Source organism: Canis lupus, unplaced genomic scaffold, assembly GCF_011100685.1.
Source record: "Canis lupus familiaris isolate Mischka breed German Shepherd unplaced genomic scaffold, alternate assembly UU_Cfam_GSD_1.0 chrUn_S1835H2032, whole genome shotgun sequence".
NCBI lineage: Eukaryota > Metazoa > Chordata > Mammalia > Carnivora > Canidae > Canis > Canis lupus.
The window spans coordinates 70,719-98,528 of record NW_023330695.1 but is presented as its reverse complement, the minus strand read 5'-3'; the positions used below and the strand labels follow the sequence as shown (position 1 = coordinate 98,528).

The 27,810-nt window shown below is 41.0% G+C and overlaps 1 protein-coding gene across 1 annotated transcript; it reads left to right on the top strand.

Annotated features, from left to right (window-relative positions):
- The first annotated feature begins 325 nt into the window (after positions 1–325).
- Positions 326–23,130, top strand: LOC119875637 (ankyrin repeat domain-containing protein 7-like). The gene is made up of 8 exons (XM_038589280.1): positions 326–1,077; positions 5,690–5,804; positions 5,961–6,134; positions 12,929–13,032; positions 15,406–15,520; positions 15,678–15,851; positions 22,628–22,731; positions 23,036–23,130. Exons 1-8 carry the CDS (start codon positions 821–823, stop codon positions 23,076–23,078), a joined length of 1,086 nt encoding a protein of 361 aa, XP_038445208.1. The 5' UTR covers positions 326–820; the 3' UTR covers positions 23,079–23,130.
- The last annotated feature ends 4,680 nt before the right edge of the window (positions 23,131–27,810 follow it).

Genomic DNA, 27,810 nt, shown 5'->3' with positions numbered 1-27,810 from the left:
TATAGTCTCATTTTTAAAAAAATTTTTTAAAAAATTTATTTATGATAGTCACACACACACAGAGAGGCAGAGACACAGGCAAAGGGAGAAGCAGGCCCCATGCACCGGGAGCCCGACGTGGGATTCTATCCCGTGTCTCCAGGATCGTGCCCTGGGCCAAAGGCAGGCGCTAAACCGCTGTGCCACCCAGGGATCCCTTTAATCACTTCTTATAGTTAGAATTAGTCCTTCTCAGTTCTTTGAAGTTACTTTGAGATACATTTTTTTTCAAGATTATATTTATTTTCAAATGAGACATACAGAGAGAGGCAGAGACATAGGCAGAGGGAGAAGCAGGCTCCCTGTGGGGTGTGCGATGCAAGACTTGATCCTAGGACCCCGGGATCATGACCGAAACCAAAGGCAAGATGCTCAACCACTGAGCCACTCATGGGCCCAGAAGACTACATTTCCACACCCTGGAGGCTTTTGCAAATGTCCGCAAATGCTCAGCCATCCGACCAACTTCTGAAGGGAAGCCAGCCCCACTCTCAGGGGATCTCAGAGATTTGAGAGGCTTGGGCCTCCTCGCACATATGCTTTGGGCACCCTTGGCCACTGCCCTCTGTGCGCATGCGCAGGGATGCCAGCTTCTGAGGTGCGCAGGCGCATTCGCATTTAGCAGTGTTGCTAGGTTACACTGGTTCTGCGTAGGAAGATTCTAAGTCGTTGGGCTTAGTCCCTGAGACATTGAGGCGAGGCCCACTTGCCTTATTGCTGGCGCGGGAGTGTATCGCACTAGAGGCGGTGAAACCTGTGTCACCGAAGCCTCGGCTTCGTTATGAAAAAGAGATCTACAGCGCGGAATGGGTGGGGCCTGCTGCGCTTTGGCTCCAACCTCAGGCCTCTGAGCGACCGCTCACCGCCTATGATTGTTTCCAGCTTCCACAGCCCCGGCCCCGGATACCACATCAAGTATCAAGATCTCAGGAAAATCCACAGAGCTGTGGTCGCTGATGATCCAAGAAAATTGCAGGACGTAGAGCAGTTTCTGCTTTTTGATTTATGTGATATAAATGAAAGGGACAGGAAGAACAGGTAGCAGGGCTTTTGAGGCGGGCAGGAGGAGGCGGGGCGGGCAGTAGAGGGGCTCATGACATTAAAAGCAAAAATTCTGGGATCCCTGGGTGGCGCAGCGGTTTGGTGCCTGCCTTTGGCCTGGGGCGCGATCCTGGAGACCTGGGATCGAATCCCACATCGGGCTCCCGGGGCATGGAGCCTGCTTCTCCCTCTGCCTATGTCTCTGCCTCTCTCTCTATCTGTGAGTATCATAAATAAATAAAAAATATTTAAAAAAACCAAAAATTCTGGAGGTTGATTCAGCCACATAAACACCTCTGAATCAGAAAGTAATATTAACAAAATAAAAGAGAATGTACTTGCAAAATATTTACAACATATGTTTAGGAGAAAAAGAACATCTTCGTTTTACAGGGAAGTTATTAAAGGAATGAGATAGGTGCCCCTGGATGGCTGAGTCAGTTGGCCTCTTTTGACCTCTCAGGGTCATGATCTCTGGGTCCTGGGACTTAGCCCCCGGTGAGGCTCCCTGCTCAGTGGGGAGTCTGCTTTTCTCTTTCCCCCTCCCCTCTGCTGGTGTTCTTAATTTCAAATAAAATATTTTTTAAAAAGAGGCATAAAATCCCATTTTCCATATCAAGCTTTGTGAAGATAAGGAATGATGTTACTTATACTACTGCTTAAAATCTAAGTTGTTTTGGACTTTTCAGATAGTTTGGTGGTTAAGTACCACATTGAAAAATAAGTATTTCCTTGAGCCATGAAGCTTATTGATGTAAAGTATATTTAGGAAACAATTAGAAATAAATAATATACAATATGCTATTCTCAGCACTATTTACAATAGCAGTGTATTAAGGAGTCACTTAATGGCCTGTATACGTAAATGGCAGTGTATCCATAGGCTGGACTACTATGTGACCACTGAATGTGGCAGAGATAATTGATACACATTAACATGCAAAGCTGTACTTTGGATCATTAAATGAGAGAAAAATTGTTTTTATGATACAAACACATAAGCAGACAATGGTTTTGAGTTAGTCAAAAAGATGTGCAAATATAAAATTAGTTATCTTCAAACATTTGGATTCTAAGTGGATTTTTCATTTTCTTAAAATCTGTGATTTCTATAGGAAAGATATATAAAAATTCTAAGAAAGGTTTATTATCAATGAACTAATCCGGGAGAACAAGAATATGAATCTTGTGTAGACAAAAAATAGTTTCTACTTATTTACTTTAAAGAGATTTTATCGATTCATTTGAGAGAGAGACCAGGCAAACAAGCAGCAGGGAGGGGCAGGGGGACAAGCAGAAACCCGTGGAGCAGGGAGCCTGATGATGTAGGGCTCGATCCCAGGACCCCCATTCCATGACTGGAGCAGAAGGCAGATGCCTAACTGATTGAGTCACCTAAGTGCCCCTCTTTCTATTTAAAAAAAATTGATGGGTGGGGATTGGTATTTTCTGACAACTTTTAGCCTCTTCAGAACTAAGGGGAATATTTTTATCTGTGTTGTAGGTTGTATTATGCATACATTAAATATATACATATGGTTTTATTTTATTTATTTATTTTTAAATATTATTTATTCATGAGACACAGAGAGAGAGAGAGAGGCAGAGACACAGGCAGAGGGAGAAGCAGGCTCCATTACAGGGAGCCCGACGTGGGACTCAATCCTGGATCTCAGGATCACACCCCGGGCTGCAGGTGGCCCTAAACTGCTGTGCCATGGGGGATGACCTATACATATGGTTTTATTATGTGCAGCTCTATAACATGTAATAAGTAAATGGTTAATAATTTTATTTTGGTTAAATCCTTATGAAAATAAAAAATAAAAGATATAAATGGTATTTCAAAACCTTATAGAATTTTTTGTTGTATCTCTTCTGAAAAAAAATTTAAAAATAGCAAATATAAATGTTCTTGCTCTTTCAAAAGTATTAGTTTACTTCACAAAAGTTTTCTTTAAAAATATTGAACTTTCCTGGTGCCTTGGTGGCTGTTTGTTGAGCATTAGACTCTTGATTTTGGCTCTGGTCATGATCTTAGGATTGTGGGGTTGAGCCCCCCGCCGGGCTCCACGTTCAATGGGGAGGCTGCTTGAGATTGTCTCCCTCTCCCTCTGCCCTTCACCGCACTCATGCATTCTCTCTTTTTCCAAGAAATAGATAAATCTTTAAAAACTATAGAACTCTCCAAATGAATTTTTTAATAATAAACTTATTTTTTTATTGGTGTTCAATTTGCCAACATACAGAATAACACCCAGTACTCATCCCGTCAAGTGCCCCCCTCAGTGCCGGTCACCCATTCACCCCCACCCCCTGCCCACCTCCCCTTCCACCACCCCTAGTTCGTTTCCCAGAGTTAGGAGTCTTCATGTTCTGTCTCTTTTTCTGATATTTCCTACCCATTTCTTTTCCCTTCCCTTCTATTCCCTTTCACTATTATATTCTCCTAATGAATTTATGTATTCTTTCAGTCCATTTATTTCTCAGACAAACCTGAACGCAGGTTATGTAGCAGACATAGTATACTCAGGATCTTTTCAATTTTAAAAAGACTTCAAGGACTCCTGGGTGACTCAGTGGTTGAGCATCTGTCTTTGGCTCAGGGCGTGATCCCAGAGTTCTGGGATCGAGTCCCACATTGGGCTCTCCGTGAGGCACCTGCTTCTCCCTATGTCTCTGCTTTCTCTCTGTGTCTCTCATGAATAAATAAATCTTAAAAAATAAAGACGGGCAGCCCTAGTGGCGCAGCGGTTTAGCGCCGCCTGCAGAGCAGGGCGTGATCCTGGAGACCCTGGATCGAGTCCCACGTCAGGCTCTCTGTATGATGCCTGCTTCTTCCTCTGCCTGTGTCTCTGCCTCTCCCTCTCTCTGTCTCTATGAATAAATAAATAAAATCTTAAAAAAAAATTAAAAAAATAAAAATAAAAAAATAAAGACTCCATGTTGCCCAGTTAGAGCAAGATGAGAAATTTTATGTATTTAGATTTTAAGGCTTTCATTTGTAAGTAATCTCTCTACCCAACATGGGGCTGGACATTTAAGGACACATGCTCTACGGACTGAGCCAGCCAGGCACTCCTAAGATGAGAGATTTTATTTTATTTTGCAAATGATAAAAGATGTATTTATTCTAAAAAGAGAGAGAGAGAGAGAGGGTCATGGGAGAGGGGAGGAACAGAAAGAAAGCGTGGATCTCAAGAAAAATCCACCCTGAGCATGGAGCCTAATGTGGGCCTCTGTCTTAATGACCTTGAGATCATCCTGAGCTAAAACCAAAAGTTGGACACCTAATCAACTGAGCCACCCGTGTGCCCCTAGGTGAGAAATTTTAAATGGAAGTATTAGGACTTAATCTCACGTGAAGCTTTTCCTTGGAACTTCCTGTCAAAAAAAGATTTCTGAATCAGAAATTGTAAAAGATTACCTTTACCTGCCCTTTTGACATTTCAATAATATTAAATACTAATATTGGTAATTGGAAATACTTGATTTATATGAATCTAAACATTTTCTATTAATTAAAATGATTAATAAAATGAGCTTCCCACGACCCCCCAAAAAATAAAAGAGCTCTCCCTGTTTATTTGAATCCTGAGTTTCTTTTGGCTTAAATTTCCTTGAAAATCAAAGTAAGGGTTGCTTTAAAAAAATTCTTTTGTTCTTTTATTCCTTTCTCAAAATGCTTTCAACTACTGAAAATTATTTTAGTTCTTGAACAATGTAATTCCAAGCATAGGACTAGAAGTGCAACAGACCTGTTGTATATGTCATTATTTCACTTAAGGCACACCGTAGATTGTATGATGCCCCACTATTTATGTACCAAGAAGAAATGTTTAAAAATCATGCCAGTTAGAGTTTTAAGACATTTTGTGTTTTTGTTTTGGTTTGTTTTAGACATTTTGAATTAGAAATTGGATTCCGATGTCAGAGATATTAAAAGGTGACAAAATGAGCATCTTGGAATCATTGAAATAGAGTATTCTTGCTCATCCTTAAACGTAGCTGCAAAGTAGGCATAATTGGATCATTTTACCTAATTGTAGTGGGTCTTTGTAAGTTGTAGTAATAGTTATAATAATATTTGTGCTAGGAACTAGTATTCTAAACACTTTGCATGGATCCTCATTTAAAGATCACGACAAGAGGTCTTGTGAGATAACTACCTTTTATTTTATTTATTATTACTATTGTTTCGTAACCTCTATAACCAACAGGGGTCTCGAACCCCTGGCTCCCGAGATCGAGTGACATGCTCTTCAGAGTGAGCCAGACAGGCGACCTGCGATAACTATTTTTATGCCCATTTTGTGGATGAGGAAATTGCGATAAGGCTAAGTGGTCACAGTGAAGCAACAGAGTTAAGTAGGAATGAAACCCAGGTTGAGCTGCCTCCTGAGGTCATGCTCTTCCTAAACAGGCTGCTCTTTTAATAGAGCGGTGAAGAATCACTAATAAATATTGTACTTTCTTCCAAAGTAAACTAATTCTTTGTTTTGGAGTCATGAGAATAACATAGTATTTAACATTTACAATTCCATGAATTAATTTGCAATTTTTGGAAAGGTACACTGTAATTTCCTGACAAGTCCTTTCATGCTCACAGGACTGCTCTCCACTTGGCCTGTGCCATTGGCCGTGTAGATGTGGTGAAGTACCTGCTCGCTTGGAAATGCGATGTCAACCTCCGTGATGGAGAAAACAGGACAGCTCTAGTGAAGGTGGGTGGTCAGAGCTATGTCTGCCTGAGATGGATTGGATTGAAGTCCTTGGAATGAACATTTGTTGCATTTAAACATAACTCATTGGTGAAACTTGTGGCATGTTTCCTTAAGTTCTCAGAATTTACATTCTGTTTCTTGTTGTAATGCTGACAGGCTGTCCAGTGCCAAAAAGAGGCATGTGTAGATATTCTGCTCAAAAAAGGTGCTGATCCAAATGCTAAGGACTTCAAGGGAAACACCGCTCTCCATTATGCGGCCTTTGAGGGGAATATCTTAATAGCACAGAAGCTGCTTTTTAACAAAGGAGAGATAGAGGCCAAAAACAAGGTACAGGTCAACTTTTTTTACAACGTATTTGACATTATAAATAAATAACTAAGTAAGAAAATAAATAAATAAATATAGCTGCAAATCGTTTTTTTACATGTATATGTACATATATTTGTACATAGGTACATATATATATATGAAGACATCGACATTGAATTTTATACAGCAGGTCCTGTCATCATGGAAACAACTCCTAAACCAAGGCAGGGGGAGGGAAAGAGAAAAGTAATGCATAAAGAAAGGCAACATTCTGTCTGCTAGCTACCCTTCCACCCCAGAAAGAAAATCTTCCCCTTAGTGCCTGGGCGTAGATGGTGCCCTCAGAGCCCACAAAGGATTGAAGGCCTAGAGGGGAGTGTGGTGTTGATGGAGGCCGAAAGGTGTGCAGGGGCTTAGGAAATGGATGCTTCTGGGGATGAGTAGGAGACCGTGACCCAGAGGAGTAGCTTGGGTGAATGTAAATGGGAGGAGAAAGCAGCAGGTTGTAATAGGCCTTGGGCCCTCTAGGCCCTAATGTTCAGAAGATGAGAGCAGGGGGATCAGGTCATGACATCCTACAGGTGGTATCTGCTTGTGCTGGTAGCCACTCTGCCAGCCATGTACCACGGTGAGGCCTTCCATTCCGGAGAGTAGCTCCTGCTCAGCCTGTGTAGTTCCTCAGTGGGGTGGTAGGTGTGCATGGGGAGCTGGTGATGACCACACTTGCCAGTCTCCCTGTGCTTTCTTTGACGTGTATTACCTTCAGTCGCTGCCCTTGCAGAAACACTGTTGTGTGCCATAGATAGGGTCGATTTTTCATATTTGGAAGCTCAAGCATTTCCTGGATGAAAATATTTTGAAATAACTGTCTAAGCTTCTGCTTTAAATAACAACACTTTTAATTTTTGAAGATTGTATTTATATGAGAGAGAGCAAACATGAGAAGGGAGGAAAGGCAGAGGTAGGGGAAGAAGAGGCCTTCCCACTGAGCCAGGTAGCCTGATGCACGGGGCTTGATGTCAGGAGTGGGATCGTGACCATAACCAGAGAGAGATGCTTGACCCACTGAGCCCCCCAGGCTTACCATATTACTTCTTCCTTCCTGCCTTCCTTTTTTTAATTAAGCTTTTTTATTTATTTATTTTTTCACCTCACACTCTGGGGTTTATGTACTTATTTTATCTTTTAGTTTTTTCTTTTTAAAAATTTTTTTAGTTGGAGTTCAGTTTGCCAACAGAGCACAGTACCCAGTGCTCATCCCGTCAAGTGCCCCCCCCCCCCCTTGGAGCCAGTCACCCAGTCACTCCAACCCCCCACCCACCTCCCTTTCCACCATCCCTTGTTTGGTTCCCAGAGTTAGGTGACTCTCATGTTCTGTCCCCCTCACTGATATTTCCCACTCGTTTTCTCTGCTTTCCCCTTTATTCCCTTTCACTCTTTTCTATTCCCCATGTGAATGAGACCATATAATGTTTGTCCTTCTCCGATTGCCTTACTTCACTCAGCATAATACCCTCCAGTTGCATCCATGTTGAAGCAGATGGTGGGTATTTTTGTTTCTAATTGTTGAGTAATCTGTGGTATATGTCCGCAATGGAATATTACTCAGCCGTGAGATTTTGTTTATTTTTGAGGAAGTGAGCAAGCATGTACAAGCAGGGGGTGTTGTGGGGGCAGAGGGAAAACAAAGTAAGAATCTGAAGTAGACTTTGCGCTGAGCCTGGCGCAGCGCTGGATCTTATAACTCTGATCATCACCTGAGTTAAGACCAAGAGTCAGATGCTCAACGGACTGAGCCACTCAGTTGCCCCTAAATAATGATACCTCTAAAGAAGCATTAGAGAATACAGGTTTCTTTTATGTATTTATGGCAAATATTTTTGAGAACACAGAATGTGTTTTGAAACTTTATTTTCAAAAATGTTTTCTCACCCAGTTTGTTTTCTTATTTAGTGTCAAACAACAGAGGAAAGCAAAATTTGCCTTGGAAATAGGCTTTGTCTTAAAACACAAAACAAGTGTATTTTACAATATCAAATCTTGCTGCTGTTGAGAAGTTCCTATTTGATCAAAAAGTGATTTATTAACACGGTCGGAGTTTGTCTTTTATCAGCCTTGAGTTAAGAGGGACAAAAGAGGGGCAAAGGAGAAAGCAGTCAGGAACATGCAGAGCGATTTAGACATTTGGCAAGTGAGGGGAAATATCAAGACAAGGTTTTTGGATTGTGTTTGTTTTTCTTCAGTGTTTATGTTTAGGTAAGGAGTCTTCAATTTTCAGGGATAATAATTCTTACTTTACGAACCAGTGAGTGTGTTGTAAACTTATATAGAGATCAATTCTAGGAGGACTCTAAGGACATCAGATTGGCAGTAAACAGGTGGTTGAATGGGCACGAAAAGGGACGCCTGTGTGGCTCAGTGATTGAGCATATGCCTTCGGCTCAGGGCATGATCCCGTGGTCTCCCGAATCGAGTCCCACATGGCGCTCCTTGAATGGAGGAGCCTGCTTCTCCCTCTGCCTGTGTCTCTGCCTGTCTCTCTCTCTCTCTCCCTCTCTCTCTCTCTCTCATCTCTCATGAAAATAAATCAATAGAAATCTTAAAAAAAAACAAAAAGGGGACAAGAAGAGGAAAAAAACAGTATAGTATTTTGCAGCTATAGCCACTTAGATACGAATCTAAACTCTGCTTGCAAATCTAGAATGTCTTGATGGGAAGGACGTAAGGAGTGTGTAAATAATGGAATCAAGTTGCATTTTGAGTTTACTAGTCCTTGTTCTACCTCTAGCCATGGAAATGGAATGCAGGTTTGATAAGTGACTCATTTCTGTTTTTGGCTGAATCCTCAAGTGATAGGGAGAATTGGCCACATAGGTGAAAGAGGAGACTGGCATGGTTGTGTACTGTACTAGTTCTCAGCTAGACTTGTGCTGGTGAATCACAGTCAACTAGGGAACTTTAAAAGAATTTACAAGCCAAAACTGTCCCGTGAAGATTTCGACGGAGTGAATCCAATAACGTGTGTACGCAGAAATTTGGAAATAGGGTTTTGAGATTCTGATACAACTCTTGGCTAAGAACTACTGAATGGGTAGGTATACATATACAAATTTAGAGATGTAAAAATATTAACTGAAGTTGGATACTGGCTACTTCCTTCCACTCTCTCCAACATTAGCCTTTCATCTGTCTGTATCTCTTTGAGAATTACAGATGAAAATTATTGGTCATCTCTGTTGGCTTGAAAAATAATTACCTTTTCTTCCAACTATCAGTCATTCACCAGCACCCAGATGGGAAGTCTTTATGAGTAGTCTTTTAATAAGTAGAGTCTGACCCTTTAAAGATTTTACATGTTTTGCTACCATTCTGATTATTACAAGCAGGGTTTTCCCAATTGCAGCAGTAGAAATCCGTGAACCTTCTTTTTTAGTTGAAGCTGTGGGATAGACTATCTTAGGATGTCTTTCAAATTCATAGGGCCCTGGCATCGTGCATAATCACTACTGTGTTAAACATTCAGCATGTAGTTAGTGACAATACAGATGGTAATTGTTTTAATAACTTTGCTTCAGCATTCCTCTGAACTCCTGTCTGTTCGGTTAGCAATGTGAGGGAAGTAAATACAAATAGATTGTAGTTGAAACAAGCATTGGAAAATTCTGACAGTAGGTGTTAATGAGTCTTCACAGCAATTTTCCTTAGAAGGTGGGGCCTAATTTGTTGGTAAAACATGATCCTGATGCTTTAGGAAAGGTTTGATGTCCAAGTATTTGTTTTACGCACGGCCATTGGAAACAGTCACAGCAAATAGAAAAACACAAGTAGGCTATAGACTAAATGTGGCCCCCGGATGTATTTAGTTTCCACTGTCAGTTGAGGTAATATTTAAAATTATGGCACCATGTAGAACTCTGGATTTTGAGCGTTTCTTACAGATCACTTCTGGTACCTTGAGCCCATGCTGCTGTTTGGTATGCTGTGCAGAGGCTGTCCCTTTATAGGAGGCGTGTGTCTCCAGTTTGCTCGTGTCCCCGCCTAGGTTCTTCACTGACTCGTGTCACCTGCTTTGCCTCCATAAGCACTGAGTTTACAATTACTGTTTTATGGTATATGTTGACAAAGATTTCAAGATTTTCAAGACACTCCATATTAATTTGTAATATATATTTTGTATTTTATGTTAATTTCTTAGGATTGGGGTTGAATTTTCTGTTTCTTTGTCTCCTTATTTTTTTCATTACTTTATTCAGTAATTGATGAGAGACACACAGAGAGAGGCAGAGAGCTAGGCACAGGGGGAAGCAGGCTCTCTATGGGGACCCTGATATGGGCTCGATCCCAGCACCCTGGGATCATGATGTTCACCCTCTGAGTCACCCAGGTGCCTCGGGATGAATTTTCTAAGTTAAGAATTGAAAGTCGTTTTTTTCACAAACATTTTTTCTATATATGTACAGTAGTCATGTACCTTTTGGAATATCTGCAAGCCATGTGAGGTTAATCCTGGTTCTCCTTGGATAGATTATGCATATTTCAGACAGTATTCTCTTTCTCCTTGTAATTATTCCCTAAATACGCAATTTATATAGTAGCTTTTATTATACTAAAAATAATCCGTATAAAGCAGTATTAGAATTTTTGAATAATAGTTTTTACTTAATCTCAGTTTCCCAACATGTAAACACCCAGTGCTCATCTAGTATTAGAATTTTTATTGGTAAGTCATGACATTTTTATTTCTGATTTACACTTAGTCTAAATTATAAATAATCATAAATAGCAATGATAATAGAAACTAGAATACAAACAGGTTTTTTTAGAAGTAGATGTGCATTAGGTTCTCAGAATGAGTATAGTTGAGAATAAAATCTCATTGACTTATTTCACTTAGCATAATACCCTGAGTCAGTCAGAGAAAGACAATTATCATATGATCTCATTCATATGTGGAACTTAAGAAACAAGACAGAGGAGAAGGGGAAGAAGAGAAAAACTTAAACCAGAGAGACTGAGGGAGACAAAGCCTAAGAGACTCTTAATCATAGGAGCCAAACTGAAGGTCACTGGAGGGGTGGAGTGGAAGGATGGGATAACTGGGTGATGGACATTAAGGAGGGCACATGATGGAATGAGTCCTGGGTGTTACATAAGACTGAGGAACCGCTGACTTCTACCTCTGAAACTAATAGTATGCTATATGGAAATGAATTTGAATAAAAGGGTAAAAATGAGAAAAATCTCATACTGAGCTTTCTAACAGTTAAGATAAAACTTTATCATGGTATAATAGGAGAAAGTCCAAGGAGTATTCATTTAGTTATTTATTTTTAATATTTTATTGTTCTTATTTTTTATTTTAAACAAAAAAAAACCCACAATTTTTTATTGGAGTTCAATTTGCCCACATAAAGAATAACACCGAGTGCTCCTCTCATTGTGGGCCCACCTTAACCAAAGATTATTTAGTATTAAGTGGTCAAAATTCATTTGAAGCTTGTTTCTTTTATTTTTATTTATTTACTTTTCTTTTTAATTTTTAAAAGGTTTCTTTATGCATTTTAGAGAGACAGCACACACATGCACAGGCTTGTGGGGGTGGGGGAGGGGGAGAGGGAGAGAGAGTGTCTTAAACAGACTTGGTGCTCAGTGCCAGGGGAGCCCCGAATCCAACGTGGGGCTGGATCCCACGACCCTGAGATCACACCTGAGACAAAACCAAGCGTCCCTCAACTGCCTGCACAACCCAGCTGCCCTGAAACCTAGCTCTTTTCATTCAGAGTCCATCTCCTTAGTGACTCATTTGGAGCTGGAGTGTTTTATGTTGACATCTGGGATCCCCATACCATTGATAGATGAGAATCCAGCAAGTTTGTACAACCTGGAGAAAACCCTTACCTTTATTGGAAAGTTCTTAAAACTATATCCCTGGGAACTCTTGTTTCTCAAGTATTAATGTTTGCTACAAAAGAAGGAATTGTCAAATGGGGATAAGCAAATGTAAATGGAGTTCATTTGTGCTACATGTATAGTGCAGTTTTGTAATGTTTCACAAACATAGATGATCATTGAATCTTTCTTTTGGGGCACAGTATCTCTTGCAAATCATGTGTTCTTTGGAATATAATTGAAGAAACACTACTCCGGAGATATCCATTAAAATCAGTAACAATACTTTAAATATTTACTACTGTGTTTTAGAGAGTGGAGATACAGAGATAAAAAATAACCCCTCCCCTCTAGAAGCTTTTGGTTTAGATGGTGTGGAATAAAATAACTAGGGTATACCATGATATATATTGTGAGAGAAGCAAAGATTCTTGGAGCCAGGCAATGTTTGAAGCGAGTTTGTGGAATGACTGCAGGTAATCTGTTGAAGAGGAAGAGGAGGTCTATTTTATTATTTTTATTTTAGTTTTTAAAAAGACTTTATGTTTTTGAGAGAGACAGAGAGCGAGCAAGCAGGAGAGAGAGCACGAGTGGAGGGGAGGGGCAGAGGGAGAGGGAGAAGCTGACTCTTTGCTGCAGAGGGAGCCCAAGGTGGGACTCCATCCTGAGACCCTGGGATCATGACCTGAGCTGATGAGCTGAAGGCAGATGCTTGACCAACTGAGCCACCCACGCTCCGTGAGAAAGCAGTATTTTAAAAAGAAGGAGCAGCTGGTGAAACCATGGAGGGCTGAGAACGAAAGGGCTAATTTTATTTACTTTCTATGTTACATGTTTAAGTTACAGGATCGTTCAGAATTTTTACGATTCATTATCCAAATATGTAATTTTGTAAATTATAAATTTTGTTTGCACTCCTACAGGATGGCCTCACACCGCTTCTAGTTGCTGTAAATGAAAAAAAAGAGAAAATGGTGGCATTTTTATTAGAAGAAGCAAATATAAATGCAGTTGACTACACTAAAAGGTAAGTTTTTTTTTTTTTTTTTTGGTGAATCTTAGTATTTGGTCAAGAGTGGTAACAATTTCTCAAGGCGGAAAGTTTAACTTCTTAATAAGAAGAGTATTTATAAGCATAGTGAAAAATGTCAGCATGTGATCGGTGAGGTAGAAAACAATTACTCTGACAGGACAAGGTGAAGAACATTGTATAGTATAATTCAGAATCCTTTGTAATATAGATTGATGTCATTTGCAATAGTTTTTTTTTCTGTATGATTTTACAGTAGCTAAAAGTGTTTCTTGTTGAAATTGTGAGTTTTTTTTTTTAGCTCAGAGCTTGATGCCAGAGTCCGGGAATTGAGCCCCACATAGGGCTCCCAGCAGGGAGCCTGCTTCTCCCTCTGCCTATGTCTCTGCCTTTCTTTCTGTGTGTCTCCTGAATAAGGAAATATAATTGAAAAAAAAAATTTAGAGAGTCCAAGCAGAAACCTCTGAAACTGTCTCCAAGCCTTCATTTGGTAGGGTATACCAAAAACAACCCTGCATCCTAGCAGAGGTGCAGTGGGATAGTGCTAAAGGATGAAAGGCTGGTGAGCTCTATCACATTTCTGCTTGATTCACTAGTCTGGCCCATTCAGAGACAGGATAGATTGTGGCAAATATCTGTAGTTACTGTCAACTTAAACAAAGAGTAATTCCAGTCATAGTTATTGTGCACCTCTTATTGCTTCCAGAACAGATTGATAAGACGTCAGGTACATGGTATGTGTCACCACTGATTTGGCAAACGCATTCTTTTCTAGTCCGCTAGTGAATCAGAAATAGTTCATATTCATAGAGTATAGGCAAAGTGTTCATTCATTTAATTTGCCTCAGCGTTTTATTAACTCATGGAGCTAGACCATTTGAACATCCCCAGAATATGTCATTGGCCTATCATATTGACACCATGCTAATTTGACATGAGGATCAGTAAGAGGCTATAACGCTTTGGGCCCTTGGTAAGACGGCATGAATTGACATATCCGTGAAGTTTTGAGGCATCCAGTGGGCATGCCAGGATATTCTCGCAGGAGTGAAAGAAAAATTGCCACATTTTGAATACCTTTTCACAAAGACAGAAACTGGGAGACCTCTTTGGGTTCTGGAGGTAGCATATTTTACGCCACTAATTCTCAATGCGTTGGGGGTGGGGTGGTGGGAGAAGAATTCTGCTCCTCAGGGAGCATTTGGCAGTGTCTGGAGACCTGTTTTTTGACATGTCAAAAGCTGTACATACTTAATGTATCGAATTCAGTGAGTTTGTGGATAAGTATAGACCTCTGTGAAATCATCAATGCCTTAAAGCCATAGTCCTACCCATCACCTCCCAAAGTCTCTTCCTGGTCTCATTAATTAATTAATTAATTAATTAATTGGTAAGAACACTTAACATAAGCTCTACCCTCTTAGCAAAGTTTAAGTATACAATGCAGTATTATTAGCTATAGACACTGCTAACAATAGATTCGTCCGGAGACATTTCCGATCCTCACAACTGAGGATGTTGCTGGCATCTAGTGGGTCGATGTCAGGAGTGCTGGTAAACATACCCAAGAGAGGCCTCCACAACAATCCACTATGTCCATGGTACAAGGTTGGGAAACCTTGTCCTACATTGAGTACTCGTTTCATCCATACACCTTGGTGAAACTAAGGAATGCAAGACTTCAGTGGTCTCAGAGCAGATGAATTGTGCAGCAGGTGCAGGCTGTGCTTAGGAGTCCTCACTGCTTTGGTCACAGGATCCAGTAGACCCTATGCTATTCATGGTGTCAGTGGTGGGGAAAAGTTGTACCATGGATCTCAGGGCAAGCCCCTGTTGGAGAATCAGAGCACAGGCCCTCGGGGTTTTCTGATCTTGAGTCCCCATCAGAAGCTTGCCTGTAGAGGGGTCCTACGGGAGACAGAAATGACTTGGTTTTAGTATTCCTTCTGTGCTAAGTCATTGGCTGGACACAGCCTAGCAGAGACACAAGGCCTTGGTGTGAGTGCTACGGTGGATATGAAAATGTAGCAGCTGTCTACATTTTGAGCTGCAGTTCAACTGTGCTCTCTATGGTAGATCCTCTAGAAGACAAATCCAAAGAGTGCAACTCCCTGGCCTCTATATTAGTCTGGGTCCAATCGGAAGACAGATATGACATAGTATTGTAAACAGTGGAAGTAAATGTAAAGAATTACTAAATGATGATGAGATAGTAATGAGAAGGTGGGACAGAGAAGTCTGAAGTAAACTAATTCTTTGTTTTGGAGTCATGAGAATAAGAAGTATTTAACATTTACAATTCTATGAATTGATTTGAAATTTTTGAAAAGGTACACTGTAATTTCCTGACAAGCCCTTTCACACTCACAGGAGTTGTCTCCACTTGGCCTGTGCCAATGGCCATGAAGATATGGTGAAGCTCCTGGTAGATCGGAAATGCCAGCTAAACCTCCGTGATGTTGAAAACACGACCGCTCTACTGAAGGTGCGTGGTGACAGGTATATCTGCCTGAGATGGATTGGATTGAAGTCCTTGGAATGAACATTTGTTGCATTTAAACATAACTCATTGGTGAAACTTGTGGCATGTTTCCTTTCAGTTCCCAGAATTTACATTCTGTTTCTTGTTGTAATTCTCACAGGCTGTACAATCCCAAGATGAGGCATGTGTAGATATTCTGCTGAAACATGGTGCTAATCCTGATCTAAAAGACATCAAGGGCAACACTGCTCTCCATTATGCAGCATTAGGGGACAATGTCACAATAGCACAGAAACTACTTTTAAAGAAAGTCAATATGGAGATCAGAAACAAGGTACAGGTCAACTTTTTTTTTACAACGTATTTTACATTATAAATAAATAAATAAATAAGTAAATAAGTAAAAATAGCTGCAAATGTTTTCTTTGTATATGTACATATATACATAGGTACATATATATATGAAGACATCGGCACTGAATTTTATACAGCAGGTCCTGTCATCCTGGAAACAACTGGAAAAACAAGGCAGGGGCAGGGAAAGAGAAAAGTAATGCCTGTAGAAAGGCAACATTTTGTCTGCTAGCAACCTTTCCACCCCAGAAAGAAAATCTTCCCCTTTGTGCCTGGGAGTAGATGGTGCCCTCAGAGCCCACAAAGGATTGAAGGCCTAGAGGGGAGTGTGGTGATGATGGAGGCCGAAAGGTGTGCAGGGGCTTAGGAAATGGATGCTTCTGGGGATGAGTAGGAGACCGTGACCCAGAGGAGTAGCTTGGGTGAATGTAAATGGGAGGAGAAAGCAGCAGGTTGTAATAGGCCTTGGGCACTCTAGGCCCTAATGTTCAGAAGATGAGAGCAGGGGGATCAGGTCATGACATCCTACAGGTGGTATCTGCTTGTGCTGGTAGCCACTCTGCCAGCCATGTACCACGGTGAGGCCTCCCATTCCGGAGAGTAGCTCCTGCTCAGCCTATGTAGTTCCTCAGTGGGGTGGTAGGTGTGCATGGGGAGCTGGTGATGACCACACTTGCCAGTCTCCCTGTGCTTTCTTTGACGTGCATTGCCTTCAGTCGCTGCCCTTGCAGAAACACTGTTGTGTGCCATAGATAGGGTCGATTTTTCATATTTGGAAGCTCAAGCATTTCCTGGATGAAAATATTTTGAAATAACTGTCTAAGCTTTTGCTTTAAATAACAACACTTTTAATTTTTGAAGATTGTATTTATATGAGAGAGAGCAAACATGAGAAGGGAGGAAAGGCAGAGGTAGGGGAAGAAGAGGCCTTCCCACTGAGCCAGGTAGCCTGATGCACGGGGCTTGATGTCAGGAGTGGGATCGTGACCATAACCAGAGAGAGATGCTTGACCCACTGAGCCCCCCAGGCTTCCCATAATACTTCTTCCTTCCTGCCTTCCTTTTTTTAATTAAGCTTTTTTATTTATTTATTTTTTCACCTCACACTCTGGGGTTTATGTACTTATTTTATCTTTTAGTTTTTTCTTTTTAAAAATTTTTTTAGTTGGGGTTCAGTTTGCCAACAAAGAGCACAGCACCCAGTGCTCATCCCGTCAAGTGCCCCCCCCTTGGTGCCCGTCACCCAGTCACCCCAACCCCCCACCCACCTCCGTTTCCACCATCCCTTGTTTGGTTCCCAGAGTTAGGAGTCTCTCCTGTTCTGTCCCCCTCACTGATATTTCCCACTCATTTTCTCTGCTTTCCCCTTTATTCCCTTTCACTCTTTTCTATTCCCCGTATGAATGAGACCATATAATGTTTGTCCTTCTCCGATTGCCTTACTTCACTCAGCATAATACCCTCCAGTTGCATCCATGTTGAAGCAGATGGTGGGTATTTATTGTTTCTAATTGTTGAGTAATCTGTGGTATATGTCCGCAATGGAGTATTACTCAGCTGTGAGATTTTATTTTTTGGGAGGAAGTGAGCGAGCATGTACCAGCAGGGGATGTTGTGGGGGCAGAGGGAAAAGAGAGTAAGAATCTGAAGTAGACTTTGCGCTGAGTCTGGCGCAGCGCTGGATCTTATAACTCTGATCATCACCTGAGTTAAGACCAAGAGTCAGATGCTCAACGGACTGAGCCACTCAGTTGCCCCTAAATAATGATACCTCTAAAGAAGCATTAGAGAATGCAAGTTTCTTTTATGTGTTTATGGCAAATATTTTTGAGAACACAGAATGTGTTCTGAAACTTTATTTTCAAAAATGTTTTCTCACCCAGTTTGTTTTCTCATTTAGTGTCAAACAACAGAGGAAAGCAAAATTTGCCTTGGAAATAGGCTTTGACTTAAAACAGAAAACAAGTGTATTTTACAATATCAAATCTTGCTGCTGTTGAGAAGTTCCTATTTGATCAAAAAGTGATTTATTAACACGGTCGGAGTTTATCTTTTATCAGCCTTGACTTAAGAGGGACAAAAGAGGGGCAAAGGAGAAAGCAGTCAGGAACATGCAGAGCGATTTAGACATTTGGCAAGTGAGGGGAAATATCAAGACAAGGTTTTTGGATTGTGTTTGTTTTTCTTCAGTGTTTATGTTTAGGTAAGGAGTCTTCAATTTTCAGGGATAGTAATTCTTACTTACGAACCAGTGAGTGTGTTGTAAACTTATATAGAGATCAATTCTAGGAGGACTCTAAGGACATCAGATTGGCAGTAAACTGGTGGTTGAATGGGCATGAAAAGGGACGCCTGTGTGGCTCAGTGATTGAGCATATGCCTTCGGCTCAGGGCATGATCCCGTGGTCTCCGAATCGAGTCCCACATGGCGCTCCTTGAATGGTGGAGCCTGCTTCTCCCTCTGCCTGTGTCTCTGCCTGTCTCTCTCTCTCTCTCTCTCTCTCTCTCTCTCTCTCTGTCTCTCATGAATAAATAAATAGAAATCTTAAAAAAAACAAAAAGTGGACAAGAAGAGGAAAGAACACAGTATAGTATTTTGCAGCTATAGCCACTTAGATACGAGTCTAAACTCTCCTTCAAATCTAGAATGTCTTGATGGGAAGGACGTAAGGAGTGTGTAAATAATGGAATCAAGTTGCATTTTGAGTTTACTAGTCCTTGTTCTACCTCTAGCCATGGAAATGGAATGCAGGTTTGATAAGTGACTCATTTCTGTTTTTGGCTGAATCCTCAAGTGATAGGGAGAATTGGCCACATAGGTGAAAGAGGAGACTGGCATGGTTGTGTACTGTACTAGTTCTCAGCTAGACTTGTGCTGGTGAATCACAGTCAACTAGGGAACTTTAAAAGAATTTACAAGCCAAAACTGTCCCGTGAAGATTTCGACGGAGTGAATCCAATAACGTGTGTACGCAGAAATTTGGAAATAGGGTTTTGAGATTCTGATACAACTCTTGGCTAAGAACTACTGAATGGGTAGGTATACATATACAAATTTAGAGATGTAAAAATATTAACTGAAGTTGGATACTGGCTACTTCCTTCCACTCTCTCCAACATTAGCCTTTCATCTGTCTGTATCTCTTTGAGAATTACAGATGAAAATTATTGGTCATCTCTGTTGGCTTGAAAAATAATTACCTTTTCTTCCAACTATCAGTCATTCACCAGCACCCAGATGGGAAGTCTTTATGAGTAGTCTTTTAATAAGTAGAGTCTGACCCTTTAAAGATTTTACATGTTTTGCTACCATTCTGATTATTACAAGCAGGGTTTTCCCAATTGCAGCAGTAGAAATCCGTGAACCTTCTTTTTTAGTTGAAGCTGTGGGATAGACTATCTTAGGATGTCTTTCAAATTCATAGGGCCCTGGCATCGTGCATAATCACTACTGTGTTAAACATTCAGCATGTAGTTAGTGACAATACAGATGGTAATTGTTTTAATAACTTTGCTTCAGCATTCCTCTGAACTCCTGTCTGTTCGGTTAGCAATGTGAGGGAAGTAAATACAAATAGATTGTAGTTGAAACAAGCATTGGAAAATTCTGACAGTAGGTGTTAATGAGTCTTCACAGCAATTTTCCTTAGAAGGTGGGGCCTAATTTGTTGGTAAAACATGATCCTGATGCTTTAGGAAAGGTTTGATGTCCAAGTATTTGTTTTACGCACGGCCATTGGAAACAGTCACAGCAAATAGAAAAACACAAGTAGGCTATAGACTAAATGTGGCCCCCGGATGTATTTAGTTTCCACTGTCAGTTGAGGTAATATTTAAAATTATGGCACCATGTAGAACTCTGGATTTTGAGCGTTTCTTACAGATCACTTCTGGTACCTTGAGCCCATGCTGCTGTTTGGTATGCTGTGCAGAGGCTGTCCCTTTATAGGAGGCGTGTGTCTCCAGTTTGCTCGTGTCCCCGCCTAGGTTCTTCACTGACTCGTGTCACCTGCTTTGCCTCCATAAGCACTGAGTTTACAATTACTGTTTTATGGTATATGTTGACAAAGATTTCAAGATTTTCAAGACACTCCATATTAATTTGTAATATATATTTTGTATTTTATGTTAATTTCTTAGGATTGGGGTTGAATTTTCTGTTTCTTTGTCTCCTTATTTTTTTCATTACTTTATTCAGTAATTGATGAGAGACACACAGAGAGAGGCAGAGAGCTAGGCACAGGGGGAAGCAGGCTCTCTATGGGGACCCTGATATGGGCTCGATCCCAGCACCCTGGGATCATGATGTTCACCCTCTGAGTCACCCAGGTGCCTCGGGATGAATTTTCTAAGTTAAGAATTGAAAGTCGTTTTTTTCACAAACATTTTTTCTATATATGTACAGTAGTCATGTACCTTTTGGAATATCTGCAAGCCATGTGAGGTTAATCCTGGTTCTCCTTGGATAGATTATGCATATTTCAGACAGTATTCTCTTTCTCCTTGTAATTATTCCCTAAATACGCAATTTATATAGTAGCTTTTATTATACTAAAAATAATCCGTATAAAGCAGTATTAGAATTTTTGAATAATAGTTTTTACTTAATCTCAGTTTCCCAACATGTAAACACCCAGTGCTCATCTAGTATTAGAATTTTTATTGGTAAGTCATGACATTTTTATTTCTGATTTACACTTAGTCTAAATTATAAATAATCATAAATAGCAATGATAATAGAAACTAGAATACAAACAGGTTTTTTTAGAAGTAGATGTGCATTAGGTTCTCAGAATGAGTATAGTTGAGAATAAAATCTCATTGACTTATTTCACTTAGCATAATACCCTGAGTCAGTCAGAGAAAGACAATTATCATATGATCTCATTCATATGTGGAACTTAAGAAACAAGACAGAGGAGAAGGGGAAGAAGAGAAAAACTTAAACCAGAGAGACTGAGGGAGACAAAGCCTAAGAGACTCTTAATCATAGGAGCCAAACTGAAGGTCACTGGAGGGGTGGAGTGGAAGGATGGGATAACTGGGTGATGGACATTAAGGAGGGCACATGATGGAATGAGTCCTGGGTGTTACATAAGACTGAGGAACCGCTGACTTCTACCTCTGAAACTAATAGTATGCTATATGGAAATGAATTTGAATAAAAGGGTAAAAATGAGAAAAATCTCATACTGAGCTTTCTAACAGTTAAGATAAAACTTTATCATGGTATAATAGGAGAAAGTCCAAGGAGTATTCATTTAGTTATTTATTTTTAATATTTTATTGTTCTTATTTTTTATTTTAAACAAAAAAAACCCACAATTTTTTATTGGAGTTCAATTTGCCCACATAAAGAATAACACCGAGTGCTCCTCTCATTGTGGGCCCACCTTAACCAAAGATTATTTAGTATTAAGTGGTCAAAATTCATTTGAAGCTTGTTTCTTTTATTTTTATTTATTTACTTTTCTTTTTAATTTTTAAAAGGTTTCTTTATGCATTTTAGAGAGACAGCACACACATGCACAGGCTTGTGGGGGTGGGGGAGGGGGAGAGGGAGAGAGAGTGTCTTAAACAGACTTGGTGCTCAGTGCCAGGGGAGCCCCGAATCCAACGTGGGGCTGGATCCCACGACCCTGAGATCACACCTGAGACAAAACCAAGCGTCCCTCAACTGCCTGCACAACCCAGCTGCCCTGAAACCTAGCTCTTTTCATTCAGAGTCCATCTCCTTAGTGACTCATTTGGAGCTGGAGTGTTTTATGTTGACATCTGGGATCCCCATACCATTGATAGATGAGAATCCAGCAAGTTTGTACAACCTGGAGAAAACCCTTACCTTTATTGGAAAGTTCTTAAAACTATATCCCTGGGAACTCTTGTTTCTCAAGTATTAATGTTTGCTACAAAAGAAGGAATTGTCAAATGGGGATAAGCAAATGTAAATGGAGTTCATTTGTGCTACATGTATAGTGCAGTTTTGTAATGTTTCACAAACATAGATGATCATTGAATCTTTCTTTTGGGGCACAGTATCTCTTGCAAATCATGTGTTCTTTGGAATATAATTGAAGAAACACTACTCCGGAGATATCCATTAAAATCAGTAACAATACTTTAAATATTTACTACTGTGTTTTAGAGAGTGGAGATACAGAGATAAAAAATAACCCCTCCCCTCTAGAAGCTTTTGGTTTAGATGGTGTGGAATAAAATAACTAGGGTATACCATGATATATATTGTGAGAGAAGCAAAGATTCTTGGAGCCAGGCAATGTTTGAAGCGAGTTTGTGGAATGACTGCAGGTAATCTGTTGAAGAGGAAGAGGAGGTCTATTTATTATTTTTATTTTAGTTTTTAAAAAGACTTTATGTTTTTGAGAGAGACAGAGAGCGAGCAAGCAGGAGAGAGAGCACGAGTGGAGGGGAGGGGCAGAGGGAGAGGGAGAAGCTGACTCTTTGCTGCAGAGGGAGCCCAAGGTGGGGACTCCATCCTGAGACCCTGGGATCATGACCTGAGCTGATGAGCTGAAGGCAGATGCTTGACCAACTGAGCCACCCACGCTCCGTGAGAAAGCAGTATTTTAAAAAGAAGGAGCAGCTGGTGAAACCATGGAGGGCTGAGAACGAAAGGGCTAATTTTATTTACTTTCTATGTTACATGTTTAAGTTACAGGATCGTTCAGAATTTTTACGATTCATTATCCAAATATGTAATTTTGTAAATTATAAATTTTGTTTGCACTCCTACAGGATGGCCTCACACCGCTTTTACTTGCTATAAATGAAAAAAAAGAGAAAATGGTGGCATTTTTAGTAGAAGAAGCAAATATAAATGCAGTTGACTACACTAAAAGGTAAGTTTTTTTTTTTTTTTTTTGGTGAATCTTAGTATTTGGTCAAGAGTGGTAACAATTTCTCAAGGCGGAAAGTTTAACTTCTTAATAAGAAGAGTATTTATAAGCATAGTGAAAAATGTCAGCATGTGATCGGTGAGGTAGAAAACAATTACTCTGACAGGACAAGGTGAAGAACATTGTATAGTATAATTCAGAATCCTTTGTAATATAGATTGATGTCATTTGCAATAGTTTTTTTTTCTGTATGATTTTACAGTAGCTAAAAGTGTTTCTTGTTGAAATTGTGAGTTTTTTTTTTTAGCTCAGAGCTTGATGCCAGAGTCCGGGAATTGAGCCCCACATAGGGCTCCCAGCAGGGAGCCTGCTTCTCCCTCTGCCTATGTCTCTGCCTTTCTTTCTGTGTGTCTCCTGAATAAGGAAATATAATTGAAAAAAAAATTTAGAGAGTCCAAGCAGAAACCTCTGAAACTGTCTCCAAGCCTTCATTTGGTAGGGTATACCAAAAACAACCCTGCATCCTAGCAGAGGTGCAGTGGGATAGTGCTAAAGGATGAAAGGCTGGTGAGCTCTATCACATTTCTGCTTGATTCACTAGTCTGGCCCATTCAGAGACAGGATAGATTGTGGCAAATATCTGTAGTTACTGTCAACTTAAACAAAGAGTAATTCCAGTCATAGTTATTGTGCACCTCTTATTGCTTCCAGAACAGATTGATAAGACGTCAGGTACATGGTATGTGTCACCACTGATTTGGCAAACGCATTCTTTTCTAGTCCGCTAGTGAATCAGAAATAGTTCATATTCATAGAGTATAGGCAAAGTGTTCATTCATTTAATTTGCCTCAGCGTTTTATTAACTCATGAGCTAGACCATTTGAACATCCCCAGAATATGTCATTGGCCTATCATATTGACACCATGCTAATTTGACATGAGGATCAGTAAGAGGCTATAACGCTTTGGGCCCTTGGTAAGACGGCATGAATTGACATATCCGTGAAGTTTTGAGGCATCCAGTGGGCATGCCAGGATATTCTCGCAGGAGTGAAAGAAAAATTGCCACATTTTGAATACCTTTTCACAAAGACAGAAACTGGGAGACCTCTTTGGGTTCTGGAGGTAGCATATTTTACGCCACTAATTCTCAATGCGTTGGGGGGTGGGGTGGTGGGAGAAGAATTCTGCTCCTCAGGGAGCATTTGGCAGTGTCTGGAGACCTGTTTTTTGACATGTCAAAAGCTGTACATACTTAATGTATCGAATTCAGTGAGTTTGTGGATAAGTATAGACCTCTGTGAAATCATCAATGCCTTAAAGCCATAGTCCTACCCATCACCTCCCAAAGTCTCTTCCTGGTCTCATTAATTAATTAATTAATTAATTAATTGGTAAGAACACTTAACATAAGCTCTACCCTCTTAGCAAAGTTTAAGTATACAATGCAGTATTATTAGCTATAGACACTGCTAACAATAGATTCGTCCGGAGACATTTCCGATCCTCACAACTGAGGATGTTGCTGGCATCTAGTGGGTCGATGTCAGGAGTGCTGGTAAACATACCCAAGAGAGGCCTCCACAACAATCCACCATGTCCATGGTACAAGGTTGGGAAACCTTGTCCTACATTGAGTACTCGTTTCATCCATACACCTTGGTGAAACTAAGGAATGCAAGACTTCAGTGGTCTCAGAGCAGATGAATTGTGCAGCAGGTGCAGGCTGTGCTTAGGAGTCCTCACTGCTTTGGTCACAGGATCCAGTAGACCCTATGCTATTCATGGTGTCAGTGGTGGGGAAAAGTTGTACCGTGGATCTCAGGGCAAGCCCCTGTTGGAGAATCAGAGCACAGGCCCTCGGGGTTTTCTGATCTTGAGTCCCCATCAGAAGCTTGCCTGTAGAGGGGTCCTACGGGAGACAGAAATGACTTGGTTTTAGTATTCCTTCTGTGCTAAGTCATTGGCTGGACACAGCCTAGCAGAGACACAAGGCCTTGGTGTGAGTGCTACGGTGGATATGAAAATGTAGCAGCTGTCTACATTTTGAGCTGCAGTTCAACTGTGCTCTCTATGGTAGATCCTCTAGAAGACAAATCCAAAGAGTGCAACTCCCTGGCCTCTATATTAGTCTGGGTCCAATCGGAAGACAGATATGACATAGTATTGTAAACAGTGGAAGTAAATGTAAAGAATTACTAAATGATGATGAGATAGTAATGAGAAGGTGGGACAGAGAAGTCTGAAGACAGTACCACAGAAGAGCTAACTTGGGAGGGGGGGTCCAAAGTTGCTAAAGAAGGTGTGATTGCAGCACGATGGATGGCAGAGAAGTTTGATTCCTGTATGTCTGACTTCCTCCCTCTGTGCATCCAATTACCAACCCTCAACTCATTTGTGTCCCAGAGGGTTGTTCCTGTTAGCCTGGCGAGTGAGCGCTGGCCCTGGCCCATGTTCCGGTTTGCTTCCCTTCTTCTTCTTCTTCTTCTTCGTCTTCTTCGTCTTCTTTCATCTTCATCTTCATCGTCTTGTGTTCTCCTTCTCCTTCTCCTCCTCTTTCCTTCTTCTCTTCTTCCTATCTCCTTCCTTTCTCTTCTCCCTTGGCCGCCCCCCTTCACCAGCATCAGAAGTACTCTTCCCACCTGTGCACTCCAGAGCATGCCAGTCCGGGCCTCAGCCAGTGACCTTCCTAAAATGGATACCATGCCCCTAGCAAATGCTCTTGACACCCTACTCACTCTCTGAATCCAGTCCTTAGTCTTAAACTCTGCTGTATCCCTACGGGGTTTGTTGCATCCTTCTTCATGTGCATATGATACACTGGAGGCCTTGCACTGCTCTGCTGGTCGGTGGGCTCATTGTTCCCTGACCCTCCCTATACATCCATTTATCAGATAGGACCCTGCACTCCCTGAAGGGTAGTTCCTGTTTGCATGCTGAGTAGCACGGACTAGCTTTGGCCGGGCAACTCTGACTGCAGTTCCGACATCTCCTTCAAATGAGACCTGAATCCCAGCCTTGGGATTTACCCATTTGGGTAACCTTTCTTGGGTAATCTTGCACCTTAGGGTATTTGGATTTCTTTTCTCATCTTTATAGTTGATCTCCTGTTATAGTTCATCATTTTTATATTAAACGTTCCCTGTTGAAATTACTAAGTGGTTTGTCTCTTGTTTGGATCCTCACTGATACATATCCCTTCTTTTTGGAATGTGCTTCTCTCCCTCTCACTGGCTAACCCCTACTCGTTAAGTTTTAGCTTTGATATTGCTTCTTCCTGTGCATCCATCCCTGAGTCACTACCCTTATTTTTACATGACTCCGTAGGCCCTTTGTGCTCACCCTAATGTGGCATTAACCTCGCCTCTACTTCCGTCAGCACCCGCAATGTCATGTTTGTTGTTCCCTCACTGACTCCCACAATGCAGAATAACAGGTTTTCAGTACACGTTCTGATTTTATAATTTGTGGTCCCTTTGAGCTGGTTCCTCCAGTCAGGGATTTTTAGTAGACTATGGCCCAGATCATCCTCAACACACTGGAGCCCTCAAATTCCTCATCATGGTTTAATTATGACATAGTTTTTCAGTTGTCCTCAGTAGATAGAGTGGACTGCAAGGGGAAGAGATATCCAAAGGAAGGAATAAACAGTTATGAAAAACTGTTGGTTGTTTTTAAAAGATTTTTATTTATTTGAGTGTGAGAGAACAACAAATGGGGGTGGAGACAGAGGAAGGGGGAGAAGTAGGCTCCCTGCTGAGCAGAGAGCTGGAGGCAGGGCAACCCCAAGGCCCCTGAGTCCTGACCCTGAGCTAAAGAAGCCTTATTTTTATAAGATCTTATTTATTTATTCATGAAAGACACAGAGGAGAGAGAGAGAGAGGCAGAGACACAGGCAGAGAGAGAAGCAGGCTCCATGCAGGGGAGCCTGACGTGGGACTCGATCCCGGGACTCCAGGATCTCGCCCTGTGCCAAAGGCAGGTACTAAACCGCTGAGCCACCCAGGGATTCCCTTAACGAAGCCTTTTAATGGACTGAGCCAGCCAGGTGCCCCTATGGAAAGTGTGTGGTGAATTTCTTGGCAACTCTTAAAGGAGGAGACATGACAGCCCCTGAAGTAGAATTGGAAAACCTGAGCTAAGGGATTTGGTAAAGCATTCATATCTCAGTTGCTTTTCATCATAAAAGATACATTACTCTAACACTTTGTTATTTTCATTGGTATAACTACCAAAGAGTATGCAGCAAAGTTGAACCAGGACATACATGAGACTCATGGGGATGGGAGTTCTAATCAGGAACTTTCTAGAGGATGTCTGTTCTAGATCCGAAATGGTTTTCCACAGAAGTCTGGGAATTGGAAATCTTAGGTTTCAGGTGATTGTGAGAAAGTCTTTGGGGGATCCACCTAGCATTCGACCAAGGAACAAAGAAGCTCAGAGTTGGACTACCATATACTCTTTGAGTATCTCTGATCTATACAAAAAACACTACAGTCAACCAAATTGTTTCAACTTACCTGGAGTCCTGGTGTGGAGTTCCTGTCTCCTTATAGCCTAGTAATGCCGTTGCCTCTCATCGGAGGTTGCGTTAGGAAATGTCAGTCTTCTAGTCAATTGTCACTACAGAGAGCCTCTACTGGTCTCATAAGTCACCCTGGGGAATTCTAAGGGGACAAAAGATAATTTTCTAGCTGGCACCTGTAAGAGACAAATGCTTGATGCTCATAGTTGCAATCATTCACACGCACCAATACATTTGGTCTAGCTAAGCTGAATAGGGCCAAGAAATGGTTTCTTGTTGTTGTTCCTTTGTTTTTGTTCATTGCTCCTCCACCAATGAACATGATCTGCCCTGGAACTAGCCACCCTCTCAGAAGGGACCCTAGTGGTCTCCAGAGTTCTGTAGCTCATTCCAGCAGCAGTTTCTGAAGATGCAGACCCCCTTAGTTTCTAGGTTGCTCATTCCAAACTACTTCTTGTCAAATCATGCGACCTACATGCACAAAATGGCATTAAATGGCCTCTGAAATAAGTGCCTACACTTCTATCTATGTGTTTGTCTTGCTGTAAAAACAGAC

Excerpts from the sequence above, each read along its gene's own strand:
- LOC119875637 (XM_038589280.1), top strand. The coding sequence starts at position 821 with ATGAAAAAGAGATCTACAGCGCGGAATGGGTGGGGCCTGCTGCGCTTT. Across the intron at positions 5,805-5,960 it reads ACAGGACAGCTCTAGTGAAG|GCTGTCCAGTGCCAAAAAGA; the intron begins GTGGGTGGTCAG and ends TAATGCTGACAG. Across the intron at positions 13,033-15,405 it reads GCAGTTGACTACACTAAAAG|GAGTTGTCTCCACTTGGCCT; the intron begins GTAAGTTTTTTT and ends TCACACTCACAG.